Source organism: Archocentrus centrarchus, chromosome 1 (assembly GCF_007364275.1).
Source record: "Archocentrus centrarchus isolate MPI-CPG fArcCen1 chromosome 1, fArcCen1, whole genome shotgun sequence".
Taxonomy (NCBI): Eukaryota; Metazoa; Chordata; class Actinopteri; order Cichliformes; family Cichlidae; genus Archocentrus; species Archocentrus centrarchus.
In genome coordinates, this window is record NC_044346.1 from 29,043,292 (window position 1) to 29,067,297 (window position 24,006).

Here is a 24,006-nt window from a genome sequence, read left to right on the forward strand (position 1 = left end):
ATAGGGAAAGTCTATACTTTCTAAACTAGCCACAATTAGACAAAATATGCTCATCATAAAACTCATCATAAAACTAAGGAAAAGAAATATAGTGAGTCCAAATAATATTAAAAAAGAAGGCTCTTCTTCTTTGGCAATTTAACGTTGTTTAAAGTCAGTGCAATATTTGTAATGCGGGAATTCAGGCACAGGAATTGTCACAAGACTCAGAGGTGAAGTAACATGGGGGGGGGGGGGCTGTGTTGGCTTTGACAACTGAGCTTTACCAGCCATTTTTTTCTGCTGCTCTGAAACAGTTATTTATAGCTGCTCTCCGAGTGTAGACAGAAATTTAACTTTTCACTGGAAGCTGCTGTGCAGTGCCAGATTAATGTTTTGTGAAATTCTGAATGTAAACATAAAAATAAAGCATAACATTTCCACAAGCTTGCTAATTAGTTCTGTTCATGAGTAACTGCATGGTACAGTAAGGAACACGTAACTGGAGTCTTCCCTGACTGTGGTCAGCAACATCAGAGCTATATTGGTGCACAACGTGACGTAGCGATGATTCCTAAAACCCCTCCTTCACTCCTTCCCTCTTTCCTTCCTTTCACCCTGTCTCTATGGTCTTACCTCACTCCCACTCTCCTCCATCTCCTTCCAAAGCAAGCATTGCATTTTGCCATCTGTCACTTCTTCCAGCCTCACAAATACCAATCGCACCCAGCTGTGTCATCCCAGCACTGACCTTCCCAGCCAATGGCAATGCAGCTCCCTTCTCACCTCCCATTATTATTTAAAATTACTCCATCCACCCATGAGTGCCACTTGCAAGCCTGCTAGTGTTTCCTGACCTACATTACAATACTGCATCTTTCCAAAGCAAAGTGAAATACATCATTAATGGTTCAATAAATTAATTCACAGAAGAAAAATAGTCTGGTCTGTAATACACAAATGAGAGTGCTGTATTCAAATCTAAAATAAAGTTAAAATATTGTTTTTTTAAAATGATCCCTGACTTCCACAGCGTTAAACTGTTCTGCAGTGTCTGTGCTTAAGATATGACGTATTTCAGTAAAACCACTGCAAACCAAGCCAAGAATGCACAGGATTCTCTACTGGAAGATGACTGCACAAAACTGGACAAAAATAAAATATGAAGAGTGGAAAAAAGTTGTGGAAAGGATTTACAAACTCCTGCTACACAGTCAGGGATTGAGCAACTAAACTTGTCTGTTTGGATTATTAAGATGTCATCATGTTGCTTTGCAAGTGCCTAGCAACAGACAAAGAAAAAAAGAAACTTTTTAGCAATTATGTACCAATAACACCTTATAAAATTTCATTTTTATTTCACAGCAATAACATCTAAATTGCGTGCACAAAAGTTGAGGTATGCATAGTATATTATGAAGTCATCAACAACTTAGCAACAGGCTAAAATAACCAGTTTTCAGCCTTTATTTACCTACAGTGCCAACCAACAATAAAAACAATAGCATCTGATATGTAGCCACAAAATTTGAATTATATATGTCTAATAACTACCTGGCAATGAGCTAAAATACAGTTTTTTTTAAGCAAAAAACACAACATCTTCTACCACTGTTCTTTAATTTTTCTCAGTGTGATTAAGTATATCCGTTATCCAACAGCATGGGTATTTCAGCAGGCTCCCTTAGGAGTGGATTGGGAGTCAAATTCAACAAAATAACTAACTGAGAGTGATTATACACATACTTTTGTAGACTTTCCCTCTATTTTACTGCAAATACTGGTCTCATGCAAAAAAGTTCAAGAAGAAAGAAAGAATGCAGTCGGAGAATCTGGTGTGAATCCTCTAATGTTATTTGTGCTAATATTCCAGTACAAACTACTACTGCCTGTTTAGGAACAGTTCAGTCATCTTTTATTTTAACAATAAAAATGGCTTAATGTTTTTGCCTCATTGAGATATTGAAATACAGTCAAGACATGCACCACATGGGCACAGCAATGAAGATGAGAGTTAAAATGAAGATGACAGGAGGATAAAACTTTTCGGGGTAAAACAGCCAATCACACGCACGTCCACACACTGTGAACACAGCACAAAGCTGACAGTGACGGAGAGGGCATTGCTGCCATATGTCTCAACATTTCTCATCTCAGGAAACTGCTGGCATCTCAGGCTGCTCAAAGAGCCTTTAGTAAAATTTAGCCTAAACGGCAAAAGCAAATGAATTTACCACCTCTTCCAACAGCTGCTCGGCAGAAACCCTAAAACAAAAAAATGAACGAAAAGGGAAAGAAGAGACAGTCGTCCCAGTGTAAGTGAGAAATCCCCCACAAAGCCAGTGGACAGAATGGGTTGGCTATGCCCTGGAGTAATGACCATCGAGGGATTTCTCTGTGGAGGTTGGTCACTGGGGTAATACACACCAATAAAACTGAAACGATAAAATAAGACTATTCATCTTGTACTTTATCATTTTATAGCTACAAATACACAGTGTTGAGTCATGTCTTTCCTTTCATTCACATAAACTACATCAAAACTAAAGAAAAAAATCCACACAGCATCTGTGACGGCTGAAAAAAAAAACTCTGCTATGCACACACACATATATATGTCTACACATATATCAAATAACATAAAATTGTGTTTATAAACTGACACATTAGTAAGGAAATACAAAATCATAGTCATATGAAAATAAATCCCCCATTACAAAGACTGACTTCGTATAGTTCACAAATTTGCACAATATACAGTTACATATGCAGAAAATCACATCTCCTTATATTTGAATGCAAAATAATCTGATAGTGGCGATGATGCGCCTTGATCAGTTAGCAAGGTAGTTAGTTTGTGTGTGGTTACCACCATATGGTAAGGTGATGGCAGTCTAAAAACAATTTGAAGTGCCAGGGGTGTACAATAACTATAAAGTTAGTCTGGTAGAAACAGCTCTGGCAGTTCTTGAGGGAAATGCTGTTAAGAAATGCTAAGTGTAGAACTTTTCTATGGTTAGATGTAGTGTATTTTCAATGTTACACGTCATTTCTGTTAAATTTTGTCAGCAGAAGCCTCGTGTGGATACATGGGGGTAATGTTTAACATACGCAGATGCATTTAAGCCATGCATTTTTGCTGAGAACATAAAGCTCTAGCAGTCTGAGGAAGTTTTATCTTCAGTTTAGTGCCTGCGATAGGGGAACAGGCAAATCCACACACCACAGGGAGTCAGGAAGGTCACTGCCCTGCTATCTTCACACTGATGAGTCACTGACAGCTGTGTCTGAGCTGTTCCAGACTCACGCACAAAAACACCAGTGTAACTTTATTTTATTTTTTTCTTGTGCACTGTGCTGACAGTCCGTGTGTCTCGGACAAATGAAAAATGAAGAGAACAAATTCAAATCAGTAGCTCAATTACAGCCAACTGCACAATAACAGTTATGTCAGCCCGCCACCTCTCCCACCTCCCTGTGGTGCAATTGATTAGCTGGAAAGTTAATTGACAGGAAGCTCTATGGCGTGGATATTGACCTTGTGATGACAAGCAAAAATCTTCCAGGTCACCTCCCTCGTGACACTGGATATTTTAGGCTACCCATTAGCATGCCTGTTTTCTAATCTCTTCCTCAAACTGCTGTAATGATACTACTGCTGTATAATTTCTGTTTGCCTATGTATTTGTATGTATGTACAGTGCAGTCTCACTGTTTCTTCCTGTTTGAAGGTTTTTGATGCTCTATCCACTGTTTACTTCTTTTTAGAAATGCCTTCCCATCACCACCACTGCCACCTCCCTCCCCCATCCCAGACATCCACACAGACATCTCTTCATCATCTTTGCTTGTCAGTCGATGATAGGGGAAGTAGAGTGGCTGATAGCAGAAGCCAGAAATAGGAGGTTGACGTATCATTGTTTCTGCCTTGGACACAGCACTGCAGAGTTCTCTTTACAAGATAAAGAGTTAACCCTTTTTCTAGGAAGAGTCACAAACTGTGCCTGTGTTAAAAGTTGCGAATGCTTTGAGATGGTTGATTCTTTTGATTTTAAATTAGTGTGAGAGCAAAGAAGACAAAGAAATGAAAAGAAAATCTCCATCTAGACTCTGTACTGCACAATTTAAAGCTTTTTCTGGATGTAAAACTAGTGGTTTGCTTGACTTTACAGTTTTAGCTCTGGTTCTCCCTCACTATCACCAGGTGATCACACCTCTCTTGTATAATATTCAGCACATGAGAAGACATCCATCATCCTTACCCAGTGCTGAATGGACTGGAATAAGACTTGCTTTTGCATCACCCTCCAACAAAGTTTCGAAACTAAAGCTAAACAAATGCAAAAACATTATGCCAACCTTTCAGATGAGGGCTGGAGCAAAGACGAGGCATGATCAAGGATCTATACTGTAATTAAACCTAGTGTGGGTGAGTATATGTACATGAACACAAATATGCATTCAAAAAGATGATATGATGATGGCAGAAAATGAATGTGTACAAAAGAGTTACATAGCAGTGATGAGTCAAGTGTAATGACAAAATGAAGATGTTCTTTTTGCTTTCAGCTCATTTGTCATTAACCTACATGATAGATGAACTACAAAAATTAAAATAAGCTTGTTATTAAAGCCAAAGAGCTCAAAGCCTTTTTAATAATACAACCCACACCAGTGAAAAAAAGAAAAATTTGATGTTACATCAACACAATGAGCCTGGCCTGACCTAGTTTGCGAAGTAGCTGCTTAAATGTTGAAAAAAAAAAAATAGACTGTTTTAGTGTTATGTAAGGTCTGTGCTGATAGACAGGGCAATGACTCACTCCAGACCCACAAATCTCTCCATGACTCAACACTACACCAAAAATATTGTGAATTCTGAACCCCTGCTGCTCCACACTTTGGGAAAAGCAATAGCACTTAACTTTAAGCTGAGTTTTGTGAGTGATCAAACGCTGACAATTAATAGAATAGAATAGAATAGAATGCCTTTATTGTCATTATACAGGATGTACAATGAGATTGGAGGACCACTCCTGTTCAGTGCCATGTAACAGAAAATCAAACTCTCTAAAATAAAAATATTATGAAAATATTATAATCTAGTATGATCAATATAATCAAGAGATATACAGAAATAAACAATGTGTAAAATATACAAAAAATAGCATGTATAAAAATATATACATACATTGGTGCATCTGTACATTGTAAGAAAAGTAAATATGTGTATACATATAATAATGAAGATGATGAATATTGCACTTGGTGAATGAATATTGCACTAGTGAATGAATACTGGATATTACACAATATAGGAATGTCAGATATTGTTCAGTATGAATAATATAATATTGCACAGTTACAGTGGGTGAGTGTGTGAGTTCAGGGTGGTGATTGCTCTGGCGAAGAAACTGTTCTTGAGTCTGTTTGTTCTGGCTTTGATGCACCTGTAGCGCCTGCCAGAGGGCAGCAGGTCAAACAGGTCAAAGCCAGGGTGTGAGCTGTCCTTGATGATGTTCCTGGCTCTGCTGATGCAGCGGGAGGTGTAGATGTCCATCAGGGAGGGGAGAGGGCAGCCAACGATTCTTTGTGCTGTCTTGACTACCCTCTGAAGCCTGACCCTGTCTGCCTCAGTGCAGCTGCCGTACCATACTGTGATACAGTACGTCAGCAGGCTCTCAATGGATGAGCGGTAGAAGGTCAGCAGCAGGTTTGAGTCCAAGTTGTTCTTCCTGAGGACCCTCAGGAAGTGAAGTCGCTGCTGAGCCTTCTTGATAACAGCTGTGATGTTATCTGACCAAGAGAGATCAGCAGAGATGAGGACACCAAGAAACCTGAAGGTGTGGACCCTCTCCACATGCTCGCCGTTGATGTAGAGGGGAGCTGGGTCAGTCCTGTGCTTCCTGAAGTCGATGATGATCTCTTTGGTTTTCATGGTGTTCAGTACCAGGTTGTTCTCTGAACACCAGGCTGTCAACTTCAAGACCTCCTCTCTGTAAGCTGCCTCGTCTCCCTTCGAGATGAGTCCGACCACTGTGGTGTCGTCAGCAAATTTGACGATGAGGTTTTTATTGTGGGCCGGACTGCAGTCATGGGTGTAGAGGCAGTACAGGAGGGGGCTCAGTACACAGCCCTGTGGGGAGCCAGTGCTCAGTGTGCGGGTGGAGGAGAGATGGGGGCCAAGTCTCACAGTCTGGGGCCGGTTGGTTAAGAAGTCCTTGATCCAGGAACATGTGAGAGGGGGGAGGCCCAGGGTGTGCAGTTTGGTGGTGAGAATGTCCGGGATGATTGTGTTGAACGCTGAGCTGTAATCCACAAAGAGCATGCGAGCGTAGCTCTGCTGCTGCTCCAAGTGGCTCAACACAGAGTGGAGAGCTACAGCGATGGCGTCCTCTGTGGATCTGTTTGCTCGATATGCAAACTGATGGGTGTCGAAAGTGGGGGGCAGGTGGTCTTTGATGTGCTGGAGAACCAGCCTCTCAAAGCACTTCATGATTACCGGTGTGAGGGCCACAGGGCGGTAATCATTTAGGCTGGTGACAGATGACCTTTTGGGCACGGGGATGATTGTGTCTGTTTTTTTTATTATTAATATTATTAAGTTAATAATAATTTTTTTTATTATTAACTGTTTTTTTTATTAATTACCAGAAAACCGTAAACTAAAGGTAAAATCTAATTTCCAAAAAAAGATGCTTTTTAAAACGTGGATAAGAGAATTTAGTATCAGGCAAAGAATTTAAAACTACAGTGTTTAACAAATGTATTAGACCACCTGTCATAAAAACAAGAAAACACAAATATTTCAGAAATGTGTCAAAAACTTCTTCAAGACTAAAAATTATATTGTGCGTTCACATTTTTATTCCCAAATTTGAGCCGGCACACTGGACTTCTCTGAGAAGTCAGAAATGAATCAAGCATAACATTCAACCACTAAAACAAATTTTTCTGTTCAGGAACGCAATCATTTTTCAGATTTTTTTTTTTGTAAAACTGTAAATCTGAAACTCTGAAAATGCATGGATAACAACAATAAGTTTAGCACCCAGATTTACTTACTTCACTGCAATGCTTTCATAATGCATATGCAGAATATGACTGGCAGTATCTTGCTTGAATAAGCAAGCTTTTCCCCTAAAAAGAGGTCATCTGATGGCAGCATAATTGCAACAAAGCTTCCCAAATAATGTTCTGAACTGGCATTCATACTCTTCAGAAATCTATTTACGCAGATTTTTAATGTTTATAGAGAAACTTTATTGACTGCAAAATGTTATCACTCACATTGAGCTGGTTGAAAGTAACTGAAACCGCACTAAACTGGATTTGTGATGATGCAGACAACAAATACATTTTAAGATGTGCCCCAAAGGTTAGAGAAACAAGTTTGATGATTGACAGTTTACAGTCCTGTATTGTAAATCTGGGTGGTAATATAAAAAAAAATCCCTTTCCTTACTACCGCATTTTGGGTTCTCTTGAGCAAGCCACTTAACTTTAGCCGCCAATAGATGAGAAACAGCTTCTCATGGATTATTTACACCAAACATTAAGTGAGGTTTTCTCATGGTGCAGTCACATGCAAAGTCTACACATTTGTGCTGGGCAATGCAAGTAGAGGCGAATCCACTTTTGGGTGAATTAAAATGTAAAAACCCATCAGTTTCCCACATGCCGTAGACAATCACACAGTGAGAACAAGCTTATTGATGCTGTTTGAGGGCAGCTGGAACTATATGGTTCACTTTCGCTTTAAAAAAAAAAAAAAAAAAAAAAAAATATATATATATATATACACACACAAATGTGTGTGTGCTCTCACCTTGACGAATATGAGCAAAATTGTAGGGCTTCATGGTGAACTCTGAAAATATGTTACTATAACTTGGTTCCAGCCATCAGCTGTACTCCGTGCTGTCACATTAGCTTTTAGGGGTGATTATTTGTAGGTGTCCAACACGATGATTCATACAACTGTATTCACACGAATAACACAAGCCAAAACTTCACTTCACATTTGGTGTGAACAGACCATTACCTGTACTGTACCTTTCTGCTGTACCATTCACTTCAGGAAACAAACGTTTCAAAGCTCAGATTAAGGGCCTGAAAGATTTCTAAATTTCTCTCAGTATAATTAATGTTATTTCCACATATATACAGTTCATCACTGTAAATTCAGTTTAAATTTACCAGCCTTAGTTCACCACTAGCAGGTTTAGGTAGCATCTGATTACTTTTGGTGTTATATCCATGTTATTTTACTATACATAGACACTTTCCTGTTTTCCATTATCTAAAATTTTCCAATAGCTTGGGTTGTTTTATATTTAAGAGTATAGTGTACATCAGTGACGTGCGGTGAGGGTCGTGACTGGTGAGGCACTGACGTCATCACATCAGATTTACAAACATATAGCTTATTCACCATTTGATTGGCAACAGTTGTTTTGTTTAACATTAACATAGTCTGAAGCAAACCTTTTAGCTCCGGTGTTGGTCTTCCTTTAATTATTATCTTCTGCTTCGATTGAAAGTCCAGTTTAGAAAATTCTTTCAGTTGAGTTATGTAATCTTCCATGTTGAACATAAGGCCAAGCAACAGGAAAAACTAACTGGCCTTGCTAACTGTTTATGGTAGCTTGCCACCGAGGAGTCGTAGAGTCCCTGGGATCACCAGCGCCCCCTACCATGAGGCACGAGAACTGCGTGCCTCACCTAGTGTCTCTTCGCAGCAGTTTCATGATCGCTCAACACAAGAATGCATTACACACACATACAGTTGTTAATGAAAAAACAAAAAAAAAAACTGTGCATTATATACACCACCTATAATATAGAAATTTAGTTCATATAGTAAAAGTGTTAGAACATTTTAATAGCCACATGCAAAGGGAAAGTAATCCGGTCTCACTGCATAGCATGCCAGCACAGTTAGTAGTCATTGGCAATGACTATACTGAGCCGCACCACGGATTGCGCAATCCGTGGTGCGGCTCGCCGGGCTGGTGCCTCACCGTTCGTCTCTTAGTATTTGACCGGCAAATGCGAAAATTCAACGATTTTGAAAAAAACTAATCTAAAAATGGTGTAGTTAAATGGAAAAGAACTTTAAAATACAAATCACTGAATGAATATAACCATTTAATTTATTTTTTAATTTTATATTTCCACGATGACAGGTGAGGCCGTGCCTCACCTGCCTCCCCTGACTGCACGTCACTGGTGTACATGTACTTTAGATGTACTCTTCTTTGAGTTTTTATATAACATTTGTACAAAAAAATGTTTTACAAGTAATGCTCATTTACTGGTCTGGTACTGAGAGTCTGGCAAAATGCCAGGTTTCTTATTACATAAAAGATAACACAAAGTGGGCTAGATGACAGATAAAGTAGTTCTCACTGGTAGTAATGTGGTCTCATGAGAAACACTCCTCTAATTACCATTCTGTAGATAAAGTACAAAATGGCTGTGAAGTGTGGGTATTTTAATGCATAACTGTAGCTCAAGCATCTCTGCAAAAAAGAAGTGGTTTATTGCAGAAACTGAGACAAAAGCTGACTTTAATGGAAAAGCAATGAAACACATTCAATTAGAGCACTAATAAATATAAATAAATAAACACATAAATATAATCTACATAGTGTCACAAGTTTAAGGCAAAAGACAATAATTAATAAAGTTAAGATGAGTGTAAATAAAATCACCATGTTTTAATAAGTGGTCACAAATACTTTACGGTGTACAACCTACGAAAATACTTTTTCATTATACTTCCACTGCTCTATACTTTATCTAATCCTGGTATCCTAGTTTTGACCAAACTAGGTGGGGTGTTGAGTTTGATGTAAGGTAGATACATGAAGGTTTATTTAAAGTGATCTGATCACAACGCTAACATTAAGCAAACTTTGTTGTGGTTTTCCCTCCACTATTGTCGGGTCTTTACCCTACAATATAAAGCGCGTGATTTGGCTCTATATAAAGTGAATTGAATTGAATTGAACTGAATTTTCTGTGGCTGAAATCACCCACTATGTTTTAAATAACTGAGCCAGACAACTCTTTAACAGAAAAGAATTGAACATTTACTGAACTTTAGGTAATGATGAAACATAGAAAATACACCCTTCATATCAAATTGTGACAAAAACCCCAAAATAACTCAAATGTGGTCCCTTTAGCATAAATAAACAAATAATATAGAGATAAGATAGATACAGATAAGATTCTATAAACCAAAATTAGATGTTCACCATTTGGACATTAACTCACAGAAATAGGCCTCCCAGTGGGACTATTCTGACAAAACTGACCAAATACGATGTGGATAATAATAAACTGAAAAGATTAAGTTGTTTCTGATAAACAGTATTTCTAACATATCACGTTAATTACACACTAAATAAACTTTACTCACACATGTGCACACTCACACTCTCATGCTCACACAGACATTGCAGGTCTGTTTTGTTGTTGGCTGCAGTGCTGCTGTATATTTATTTATATACTTATTTATGTTTGAATTTCCCACTGACCTCACACATGTAGCCCGGGGGTGTACAATGCCCAGGTTTGAGGCAGACCAACACACCACCTTCACTGACCACTTAAAAAATTGATCTAAGAAAGTTACCTTTAGTGTTGCTTAATATGAAGCAATTATTTTATGTTTTCTCAATATTATTATTATTTCTCATAACCGCTTTTGTTTTTTGTGAAATATTACAACACAGGTTTCATCCACGTTGATTTTTCACCCTATGTTATTGTTGCTTTTGTGTCCAAAGGAATTAGATTTATTTAATCCTCACATTATCATCAGGGCTGCATTTTGTTCCTATCTCCTCGACTGGATCATAAGCAAAGTCCAAATCTTTATTGAAAGACAGCCTACCTCATTCTGACATCTCTTATTTGCCTACATTTCCACACAGAAATGTTCTGTTCACCTGATATGCTGAACTCCAGAGTGGATATCAGACATTGCCCCATCAACATTTGTGCGGACTGTATATACAATTACAATTGCTGAGTTGTAATGTTGTATATTAACACAAACTAAAGGAGCTCTCTCCCCTGGCATGTCTGATAATTTATACATTGCCCCACCTGGTGCCCTCCACAAATCCCAGGGTCTGAATGTGCCACACTGAGAACAGCTTCTGTCATCTACTCCCTCAGTCCTACTTTCCCACTCACCTCTCAAGGGTTAAAACAAATAGAAATGGGTCAAAAAGCAACATGAGCCAACCCTATTAAATGTCCAGCTCTATCTTAATACCACCACAAATCATCAAGCTTCTTCAGGCTGTCGCTCATTTCCACATATAGTCAAAAGAGTGTGAACAGTGCTGACTTGCCTTCTAAATGAAAGTCTTATACATTTGGACTTTGGGGGAAATAACTTGTTCTTGTACTTGTGGTCCACAGCTGAATCCAGACCCATAAGTCTGGATCTGCAGGACAGAGAAGATGATGCAAGTTAAAAGACACTTTAAGAAACTATGTATGTCGCTTTAAAGCTGAACAACAAACAAGTCAGTTGATACTGCAAATAGACTAGTAATGAGCATTAATAATCTAATGCAACATTAACATTGGTAAAAAATGCCAGATATTTATGGATGATGTAGAACTTGGTCAAATGGGCTTTGATACCATGTCAGCCTTTACAGTTTTTAGTACTTCAGACTGTGTTCAGACCTATTATCACTTTGCAGTGCTTGTGCTGCTCTGATGAAGTTATGTTTTTGTATTTTTGCTAATTTGCCCAAAACATTTTTTTAAATTACTGGTATCTGACCTTTGGGTAACATGTTCCCTTTTCCTGAATGGCAGCCACCTACAAATAAATGACTTTCCTGCATAAAGCAAAAAGAGAAAAAGCATTTTATTGCTTGATCTGCCGACCAACTGACCATCAGAGTGTTTCTGTCTGTTAGCTCACTTTATTCCAAAATATCTATCACTGGTATATAAGTTAGGGAGACATACAGACTTTAAAACACAGAGCAGTTCACTGCGTACTCAACTAATTTAACACTCAACAAAGTTATGAGTAGGCTTTAGATCACAGTAACCATTAAATACAACTTAAGCCTAGACTAACTGACTTTTTGGGGGGGGGGGCTTAGTGGTCAGCCAAACACATAAATATCTCCTTGGTGGAAAAAAGCCAAGCAAAAACTATCAGCCACTGCTCCACTGCCTGTGGTGGTAAGGATGAATGAATCAAATTTCACACGTAGTTCATTTATATGGTGATTATAAATAATTTTACAAAGATATTTATCCTCTTTTGCCTTCCTTCTGCTTGCAATGATGTCCCCTGCTGAGCAGCCCCTCTTTTAAGGCCGAGAAGCTGAGCATGGTATTTCTGCTATTAAGGGCCTATACATAGCCAAACCCCTGGTGATGGGACGGGGGCCACTTGCTCACTTGCCCTACCCAGATACTGATAGAATTTAAGCCCAAATTCAACAACCAGTAATAGCCTAGCTCTTTTAATTTACATAACCAACTAATTTTAGGATAAATCCTTAACACAACAGATCTGTCCATCCCTAATACCATGTATTTGTCTTTCAGCTTTACGTTTTTCAAGATACAAAGGGACTATATTAACAGATATTAGCACCATGCAATAATAAATTCATTGCTGGTAATATGTTGCGCCAGATTAGTTTTCTCCATGATGACAAGCATGTAATGATCTATAGCAGTACATAGTCACACACCGCAAACAAAAGCACACTAACACATTTAAACACAAGAATACACCCACACACAAAGTGCACGGCTGCAACTAAACAATTAAACAACACCTAAAAAAAATAAACGCTGATACATTGAGGATTGAAATAACCAAAGCGTGCTATAAAAATGTTTCTGAAATGTATGAAATGCAAATAAAATGTATGTGTCTTTAAAAAACACATCACAAAAGATTAGATTGTGTTGGCAAACACACAGATTACATAGTGACATAATCTTGGGGTGAAGATGTGCAAACTGCAGAAATGTGGGCACACTTCCTTTTCTCGCGCTTGCATTTCGCTTCCAGCAGCAACTTCTAGAAATGTACATGTGACATAACACTATTCATATTGAACAATATGCAGTTATTGTCCGTGTATGTGTGTATGCCAACTCCACCTGTGTGTGTGACAAATATACAGGGAATTTGATTTCCTGGATTCTGGCCTGATCACTATGTGGATGAAAGGAGGATGCCTTTGGGGTGAGCACACGTGCTACAATCTCCACTGGCCTCAGCTGTTGATGCCAGCCTAACAGAGCAGAGCAGAGAGGCTGTGTGATACTGTGCGGGTTTATGTGTCACTTAGACACCCATACTCTCCTTCTGTTAAACTGTAGGGCAACACGCATTCAGTACATTCTCCAAATTCATAGCTGAGCTGGTTCCTTTAACTATGTCCGTGATGTGTGACCTTGCACTGAAGTCTGGCATACGGTAGCTGTACTGCAGGGTGACATTTATTCCTATTAATTAGGACAATCAGAAGACCTGCAAGCCAATACTCACCGGTTATTAATAATACTTCAGTCTATTCAAAGCTTTCCTGCTTCAAATAACACCTTACTTCCAGGTTAAACACTGCCAGTTTGTAAATACTGCAGGTTTCAAATGCACAGCAAGGCTTAAAAAGCACTATAGTCTTATGTAACAAATGACAGGCTGACAACAGTACTTCATAAAAACACCTAAATTCTGTTCTTCTGCAAATGTTGCTTTTACCTGATATATGGTTTATTGATTAAAGCAAAAATTATATTTACTGCATCTATCGAGTAACTATGGTTAGCAGGGGACTAGCTGGTTACTGTTACTGTAAACACCAACCATACACAGAAAACTTGCTAACTTCTAACAGGGACTCCTTTGCCCTGCATGGTTCCATATGTATATGCATAACAAATCAATATTGAGCACTCAGTATGGATAGCAAAATCATCTAACATAGTGAAAAGTAAACTTTATGACAGCTACACTGTGGTTTTGGACAGTGTTGTTGTTGTTGACAGTGTAAGGTTTAGACAGTGTATAGAGTGTCAAAAAATAAACTTTTGCTTTTGGCACCAGCCTTTCCCTCCCTTTACTACATCCTGAACAAATACCACTAAACGACTGACTGACAACAGGCAGCAGAGGCCTCCTACTCATGTTAGCCTTGTCAGAAGAAAATAGCGTAGCAGCAGCAGTACTGACAGGACCTTAAAACAGTATCTGACTCACTTATGACTCATTGAATCAAATGTGGGGATTAATTATGCTGAATTCAAGCAAAGTGCCCACATATCCAAGCTTACATGCAGCCCACTACCTACCTACTACCTGAGCAATAAAATCTGATAACTGTCACAGACACAAGCTACAAAAGAATTGATGCAACCCCCACACCTGCAGAGGAACAGCAGAGCTCTTTTCCCAACATAATTTGTTAGAACAAGAAGGAGAGTCTAGTCCACCAGCAGATAGTTTGATTTTTTTTAAAAAAGCATACCTTAGTTAGTGATGGTCAATGTTATCTGATTATACAAGTACTGAAAAGATGGAAAACAAGTCATATAATCATCATTAAAATAGGAAGTAAAAACCAAAATTCCCAGTTTGGTTTTTGAGCTCCCAGTGGGTGACAATGGGAATGTTCCCTTACACAAGTTTTCACATTAACTCACCAATTGCATTTTCTGGAAATAGAGAAAGGCTTGGCTATATCAGGATGTTTTATGGTGTAGAGAAATATTATCCCAGACACCACAAACACACCATCGGAAAGATAAAAGCATACACACACACACACACTCACACACACACACACACACAGAGCAAATCATACAAACACACACAAGATTTTATGAGAAAAAAAAAATTGTAAGTGTTACAGCCTGTACTGGGAAGAACACTTCATCCGTTTCAAATGAACAACCCTTTAAATTTAGATTGTGTTCACATCGAGACCTTTAAACTCTGCCAGCTCATATGTTTAAGCATTAAGAGCTCGAAAGGTAGTGATGGAGAGCTGATCCCAAAGATGACCAATTATCTCTTGTAATTAGAACTAAGATCAACTGCTCAAAATGTCAGTGTCACACAGTCTTGCACAAATGTTACACTACAACTGTGACTGCACTTATTCAAGAAAAAAAGTAAAAATGTCAAACGGCTATTTGCTATTTAAAGCTCTGCACAGAAAAAAAAAACTGTAACGATCTTGATACTGTGACTATCTCTCTAAGCAATCCTGCTAATCTTTATCAGTTCTGTGGTCACGGCGCAGAGGACAGTGCTAGAATTACAGTCCGTCCATCTCAAGACCAAAAGTCCGTACAATTTACAGCAATGTGCAGCTGATACTGTGTCACTGATGAATCCAAGCAACTGCGATCAAACCTCACAAATAATTACAGCTTCTCATTTTATTAATATTGTTCAAGCTGCATCTGTTTTTTTCTGCCTCAGCTAAGAAGACCATCACAGCATCGGAGTCACATTACAGCTTCGTTTATAGAGACACCAGAACTAAACTGAAACTGTGATGATTTCAGGATTAACTAGTGTATCCCTCTCAAGCCCATCTAAGTTGCGTGCAAATCTCATTGGTAAATATATACAGATGCAGATATTTGACAATGCTCTTTTATCATTGCTATCTTTTAATGTGAATACCATTTGTAAAGACAGTTAAACCCCTTTAACTCTGACCACTCCCATTGTTCCAGATAGTTAACCCCGCTAAGTCTACCAACTCAACGCCTGTAAACCCTTTCCCACTAGGACGTAACCCTGTGTGCTGCAGGAGAAGAACTGCAGACAAAAATCTACTGTAACCACCAGCATGGAATCATTTCCTGTTTTATTTTGAAATTTCCTAGCTGTTTATTCTGTTTGCTCTCTTGGTTTCTGTTTTCCCACCAATTTTCTAGTGCACCTGTTTCCCATGACTGAATTACTCACCCTGTGTTTATACAGCCATGTTTCCCTTTGTTCCCTGTCAGACTGTTGCAGCATTTTCCTGAGCGTTCCACCGTTTTCCTATGACCTGGTGATTCTCTTGTGAAGACCCCCTGCCAGTTTTTTTTTTGTTGGAATTTTTGAATCTTTGCACTATTTTTGGTCTCTGCCTCTTGCCTGCCCCTTTTTGTCAATTGTTTTCTTCCTGGACTGCCTGCCTGTGCATGAGCCAAACTTTGAACATTAAAACTGAGACTTTTATTCTGATATTTGGATCAACTGTTTGGTTCAGCCATTACATCTACACCAGATACTGGTCGATATTTATATTAACATCAAGTCTCAAGTCTGCAGAAAATTGGCCATAGAACTTTCTTTGATGTGCATAATAAAACAGCAACTCAACCAACCAACCAAAGCTGTTGCAACAGGTTGTAGGAAGTTAACCTCTTGGATTTTCTTGCACCGTTTGAGGCATGTCACAAATCCTGCTTGTAACAATGCTTTTCTAAGGCCATTTTACAAACTGTTAGCCTGAAGAATATGCATTTAATAGTTCTGGCAATAGCCTCGGGGTGTGAAAGAATGTGTGCTGAATCTCAGAGCTTAAGAAAAGCATCTTTAAGTAGGTGTACGTAAACTAAAAAGGAACAGAAGCTAGATTTCATTCAGATTAAGTGCAACTCTTCCAAACAAACTGCTGTGTTTTAGAAAGCTGTGACATGTTTATGTTTTTACTGTTGTGCTTTGGTACTCCCCGTTATAGACAGTCATCTTTGTGTACAAGCCACTAAAATTTAATTTTCACAAGTGCTATGTCACAGTTGTAACTATGAAGACTCTCTCCGGTGCCATGCAACTGTCAGCCATTTAACATCAGGATTAGCCACAGTTGTTGCCATGTGTCAACACTGCAATGAACACATGCTTGAGGTGTTGGTGGGGGAGGTAGATGATCCCGAAACGCAAATAGACGACACTAGAAATGAAGATTTTCTGTAAGCAACGAAAAGGACAAATCTCGCTGCCAACAAGTGAGGTACGGGCATGATTAATTTGCTCCCTTCCTTAAGGAGAGATAAGAACAAGTCACTGGAACAGTGATGACTGTGTGTGTTAATATCAAAAATGACTAAATCAAAACATTTTGTAGGAGGCACTGGTGTTCCTTTTTGTCTAAAACTTGCTATTCTGCATTTTATATTTGCTCAGCCTTGCACCAACAGATGCCCTGGGTTTCAGGGAGACCCCACACAATCACAGAGCTGTGAAACAACCTCACAATCACTTGGCACATCTCTGTCCAGATGACCATTTGGGCAGAGCCATTTAAAGTGTGGGAAAGTCTAAATTAGCCCCTGTTAATGACCTTGCAGGGGATATGACTGGAACTTGAAGTTGACGACTCGGTGTAAAGAGCACTTTTAAACGCGATGTGCTTGGAGTGTAAACTAAATGGTGTGAATTTGAATTTTTGTACTGATGTGTTTCATCTACCGCGTTCCTACCAAATTTACAAACATCTGTATTTAATGGGATGAAATCTATGCTATGTAGCTGTAGCTGTAGGAGCACAATCAGACTATATTCTGTCCTGTAAGGCTTGAGCATAGTTGCACATGGCAAAATGGTCCTTCACTTTGACTTGTCTTCTCTCTTGCACTTGCGTTGCCTTACCACAATACAACATTTACAGCCTTCAGGCTCAAGCTCAAGCTCAAGAAAAAAATAAATAAATCAACACAAAAGGACCTAAAGCATGAACACAAAACACAAAGATGGAAGAACTCTGGCATTTACCTTTCCTGTGGCATTTTCACATGTCAGTGTCCTGATTGCAGTGCTGCAGGGTCTGTGGTACAAGGTAAAATTTGCTCAGGCATTTAACTGTCCTCTCTGTGACATGCTGTCACAGTGATATAGAGCTGTAGCAGGTGGGAAAGCGTCATAAGATGAGGAAAGTGAAATGGCAAAATAAGGGAAGGTATGAATGCTAATGCATAGATGCTGTGACAAAGCATGTCAAGCATGCTTAACTGATCTGTTACAGGACAATCCATCACAGACAACTCATCACTGAGCCACCACTAACACACAAGCAAAACTAGCCTGAAATCTAGTCATTTTATCATATTGATCACATATAAAAAAAACTCTGGCTGGATTTTTTTTTTTTTTTTTAAAAACACACCTTTTTGTTTTTGCGGCGCTTTAACTTCACAGCTTTCTTCTTTATTTTGCAGATGTTTGCACACCGGCCCGTATGCCTAACAGTCACAGCAAGTGAGCAAACTGAGTACACAGATGCGCTAAGCTCTGGAAAATCCACTACGCCAAGTAGAAAAAGAAAATTATTTTAAAAGTAGCTTTAAATAATTAGATAACATGTTTGGACAAGTCAAGAACTGCACTTAAAAGCGAGAATCTTGTATTTTACTGTAGCCTGTGATGACTATGTAAAAATAAAAATGCAAAAATAAATCAGAGTTAATGGTTTTCCTGTAACAAATTCCTCATCTAACAATATTGAAATTAATACTTAGTGTAAAGACTTTTTTTTGACATATACTTAAATGATTAAATCCATACAAAAGTTGTATATTTGGGAATTACGGCAAAGAAATTTTTAATAAGATAAGGAGACCCCAGCCTGTCACAGTATAATTAAAAAGACCTTGGTGGGCTTTTTAAAAAAACAGCTAAAATGAAAAACTTACAGTTACAGTCCACTACCCAACATTTTTTTTTATTGTACATTTTTACATGCTGGATTATGATGATCTTGTTAAATTTGAATTGGAATATTTGTACAGTCCTACTCTTGTTTGTTTTTTTCTGTTTTTGAAATTTTTTTATAGCTGTTTTTTGTTTTGTTGAGTTCTTTTTTTTTCATTTTCTAAATTCCTCACTGTTAATAATTCATCTCAAATCTTGATTCTCCAGGTTATCCAATATTTCTTGATAGGTAACTAACAGTACAGTACTGAGAAAAACTCGATCTAAGCCCAGGATGAGCTGTGAAAATACGCCGAATTTGGTAAATGACTTTGACCAGGCAGGGTGGCAGATCCTTGATGGAGAGATGATCTTAAATTAACAACAGACTGGAAATGCATTAAAGGACTATCACACTATTTTACTCTGATTTGCAATCACCCAAATAAAATGTAGCTGCCATCACATTCACACGCAATCCAACACAACAATTTGCACTTATTCATTATCATTCTTGACTCAGTAACTACTCTTTGACCAGTACAGTTTTCTACCAATATCCAGTATACAGCACACACTAAGTCAACAAGAGCACACTCCCTTGCAAAGAAATTAATATTCTGATTAATAAAATAATCACTTAAAAAAATAATCTGATTAATAAAAAAAATAAAGAACCATTCTGTCCTCACACACTGCACAGCAATTCATAGAAAAAATCATCAATAATACAAAAGTACAATCAAGATTTGTTACAGGAATGATTAAATACCTTTCACACAGTTTTGTTGTTGGATTGCAGCGCTTGAGCGCAGTTATTGTGATGCTGACAAATTCGATATACGGACTTTGTGTTTTTTCACAGAAAGACGGAGAAGTTTACTGACTTCATCGAGGATTGTTTGGCTTAGAAATTACATCTGAATTCCCCAATTTAATTGATATGTTTATCAACTGAATTTGGGGGTTTTATGGATGCAGTACATACAGAAAAATAGCCTATTTTTGTAGAGTTATTACTTTGGTTTAAAAAGAAAAAGCAAAAAAAAAGTCAAGAAAATATAATTTGTTGCTTTATTAACTTTAAGAGCAGCAGCCCATAAAACATTTTAAATCCTTACATGACAAGAAAGAGTGCCGTGATTTTTTTTTCTAAATCATAATAAAATATATGTAATCCTCACACAATCCTGTACATAATGCACGTAATAGTGGGATTATTTCCAACCTGTCCAAAATTTTGGACAAGATAACAACAGATTTGAATGAACAGGAAATCTAATTCATAATAGTGACTGATAAGAATTTAGTGTCAGTCAGCATTTTCTGCTGTTACATATAAAACCTGGACATGTTTGGCAAAATGTGTTAGCTCGGTGATCAATATATTCAGATAAATCTCCTGACTGTACAGTTTCCCTTTTATTTCATTTTACATTACTTTTTAAAAAAGCAACAACAATAAGATTAATAGGATGCTATGAAATATCACAATTAATTTTAGAGCCTCTCCATTTATTTTTAAAGCATACCTGTAATTTAAAATAACCTTTTAGAGTGTAGATATGATTATAAAATAAATTAAAAACACCTTTTATAGTGTTTATTCATGCTTTTTTTTTTCATAATTAGAGTATAAAATCCTCAATACTGTATTAATATTCATATACATTTTTGAGACACATTGCAGATAACGGCTGCGTTCTTATCAATTTCAGTTTCATGCAGGAAGACCTTACACCACAGATACAGAAATTATTCCAACAACACAACTACTTTTTTTTTTGTGGACTTTGCAAACTTTTTTTTTTCATATAGCCATGTGAGCACAAGGCGTGTGAATGTGTTGTATACCTTCTGATTCTGAGGTTTACAGATTTTCCTCTTACCTCTGTAAGGTGTCACTTGCTGTCTCAGGGGGATATCCACTGCTTTGTCCTTTCCCCAGCATTTTTGTATGGCCTGGTTTGTCACTGTCAACGCTACTTGTCCGATCCCAAGCGTTCTGCATGGCAAAACAAACTCCCTAGCACCACCCACAGCCTTAACACCCCTTAATCTCTCCAAACAGCCCTCCTAGAAGTAGCCACCACAGACCAAAGACAACAAATCCTGATAGAGTAACTTTCTCCAGCCTGCTTTGTTCTGTTTTTCTTTCTTTTGTTTTTTTTTGTTGTTGTATTTTTTTCTCTCTCCTTTTACTGAATGGCCAGATGAAACAAATACCAGCAGGCAGGAAGAGAGACTGGCTGCTGAGCACTTCAGCAGGGTCTCTGCTGCTCAGCCACTCCTGATCGACAGCAGCAAAGGCAGCAAAGACCCCCTTTACCCTCGTCTGTCTCTCTTTCCCTACAAACTATGCTACATACACTTCCCAGACTTTCCTTCACTTCCTGTGTTCTCTCCAGTGGCCAGAGATGGAGAAATCAGAGTAGCGCCTGTTCAAAGAGAAACAGGAGGATGACTGAGTGAAGTCAAAGAGGGAATAACAGAAGAGGTGGGCTCAAGGGATGGCATGGGTGGGGGGGGGACTAAAAGGGAGCCCCTGCCCAGGACAGCTCCACGCGGCACAACAACAGGGACAAGAAAGTCTCTCCAGCCACTGCTGATTATCGCCTCTGCAGTCACACACAAACACAGACACACACACTCGCATAGTCTGGCTGATGAAGGGATGCACTGCGGTTCTGGGAATGCCATCAGTCACTCAGTAGGTGTCGAGATCAGTTTAGCTGCTGAATCATTGGAGAGATCCAGTCTCTAGACCTGGAACACGGTGTCAGATTATTAACATTTTGTAATGGTCAGACAGTCTGGGGTTTCACATCTGTCAGCCAAAAGGTAGGTTGTGCTTGATAATAAATCACTATTAAGAGAAGAATAGTACGGAGCGAGAGCACCTCAGGGCCGTGCTTGTCCTGTATGGTTGGATTTTTGAGCATGGCCGGGAGGGGGGGGTTAAATTATTACAAGGAACCGAGACTGTTTTCAAGACATGAGTCTTAGAATCTGATCTTGACTTTAGTTTGAATATTATGTTTCTTTAGAGATCCAGATATAAATACTATTTTATCAGATTGATCACAAAACAAAAGATTTTTAACAAATCTGCAAAACCCAAAGATACCCAAACCCAAAGATATCAAATCAAATCAAAATTGGTGAAATCAGCCATCTGGATTTATCCTTGTGGCTTAATGAATCTACTTCTATGAGGGAAAACACGGCACTCATGGTTGCTGCTTCTATTGCCGGCTAGCTTAAAGCCAGCTGCTGCTGACTGATCAGCTATTTGTGGTAAATAATTTTGAGAACACAAACAGTCCAGCAGTCAAATTCAAGAAAAAAAAAAAAAAAAAGGCAAGACAATAGTTAACTTTACATTCTGTCTAACACCCATTCACAGCCTTTTGCAAATCTAATCCTCGTCTATATTTAAGCGGTAACCACATCAACCCAGGGACGTTACTGACTGGCTGAATGGAGACAACACGCTGTTCCCCTATCAGCATTTTACAAGGACTGAAATTATAAATCATAGTAAATGAGGGGGCATTTCCTAATCATCCAAGAGAGGGCACATTCTCTCCATCTTCACATTGTCTGCTTAAATAATGAATGGCTTTTTTTTTTTAAATATCTGACACGCCTTGCTGACAACCACTAGGAAACTATCGCTATGCATTGTGTGTGTGCAAGCGTGTGTATAGATTCATGTGACAACTCTACATAACAACCCCCCCGACTTATTTTTGGCCCTGCAAGAAAGCAGATACCACTGTAGCATGAAGTGGTTTCTATAATGGTGCGTGACTGGATGACTCAATGATAAGCATGGCAGTTACAGAGGTGAAATACATTTGAACTGTTTCTGTTGTGAATCACCTGCAATATTAATAAAAACATCTCAAACAGCTCAAGTTACTGACACGCATTTTATGAAATAATGATTAATGATGATTAATGAATAAATATTTTGTGTTCCCTTCTCTTTGATTTATTCCAATAGTGATGCATCAAGAACACAAAGACACTTTTATCCATCTAGTAAGTGAGTCTGCGTGTGCTGTCTGTAACAAAACTCTGTCTCACTATGTGAGATAAAACCACATTTCCCACAATTCACTAATGCAGCAGCTAACATTAGCACTGTCATGTGAACTGAGACCACAGTGACAAGTGATCTGTCATATTCAGTGTAGCCAGCTGCAGTTGGAAAGCCGAGTGATGAAAAGTCATTTTTGATGATAAGGAGTGACAACAAGAGGCCTAGCAAAGAGCTAATCAGTGACAAAGTGCTGTCCAGGTCACAACTTCACAGCACTTACATGGTAAAAATGGTAAATGGACAGCAATACATGAGACATTAAAGGAAGCCGAGTCGCATCTGAACACATTTGTTACTAAGTAAATGTGTTTTAAGTTCTTTCAGTTTTTCACTTAATGATCTGAGAGAAATATAATCCGTTTCCTTTTGTTGCACCGTGATGGTGTTCAGCATTAAAAATATCAACTCTGAATGTCATGGGAATTATATTTTAAGGAATTCTGATTTTAAACAATTCTCTACACAAACTGATGCCAACTAATAGCAATGTAGCTACCAGTAAGACCTGGCAGCTTTTATATTACAGGAGAAATATGTGAAGTATGTGATTAAATGTACAGTACTGAAAGTCTTGAGCTACCTGGCATTTCTTTATATTTTGCTTCCAAGGAGGCAGACTTTTCTTGTGGTTTTGAGCAATAATTCTCCAGGCTTTCTGAAGGTCTTTCAAGGTGCTTCTTTGGCCGTTGGCTGATTTTTCACTCATTTTCAGTCCAGTCCTCGGACCTGTCCATTTTCAGAGGAACATTTTTATGTTTATTAAGCAACCTAAAATTGACCTACGAATCATTTACGTATAAAAAGTGCAACAAACTCAAAGGATGAATCGGTGTTCTGTTTACACATAACAGACAACTTAGCAAATTATCCATTTTAGATTGCGTTTTTAGGCACATTTTTACTAGCAGCCTGTTGCAAAAACATTTTTAGATGAATCTACAAAAACTACCAATAACAAAGTTTGACTGGATAAAATTCTGTTTTTTGCAACAAATCAGTGGCACAAATCCAAATTTGAAATGTTTGGTTCAAATCCTCAGCGTGCAAAGAGGAGGTCAGGAGAGAGGTACAGCAATAAGTGTCTACAGCCATCTGTGAAACACGATGGACTCTGTCATGGTTTGGGGCTGCATTTCAGTCAGTGGTGTTGGGGATCATGTCAAAATTGATGGAATTACGAACACAGAGAAATACTGTCAGAGTTTGAGCCACCATG

At 38.4% G+C, this 24,006-nt stretch overlaps 1 protein-coding gene across 1 annotated transcript in view; it reads right to left on the reverse strand.

Moving 5' to 3' along the window:
• LOC115788053 (RNA-binding protein 20-like) overlaps nt 1-20,693 on the reverse strand; it is a 51,109-nt gene extending 30,416 nt beyond the window's left edge. Inside the window, exon 1 of the mRNA XM_030740934.1 lies at nt 20,572-20,693. Coding sequence (XP_030596794.1) covers nt 20,572-20,693 — 122 coding nt within the window. The remainder of the gene's footprint in view (nt 1-20,571) is intronic.
• Between the last annotated feature and the right edge of the window lie 3,313 nt (nt 20,694-24,006).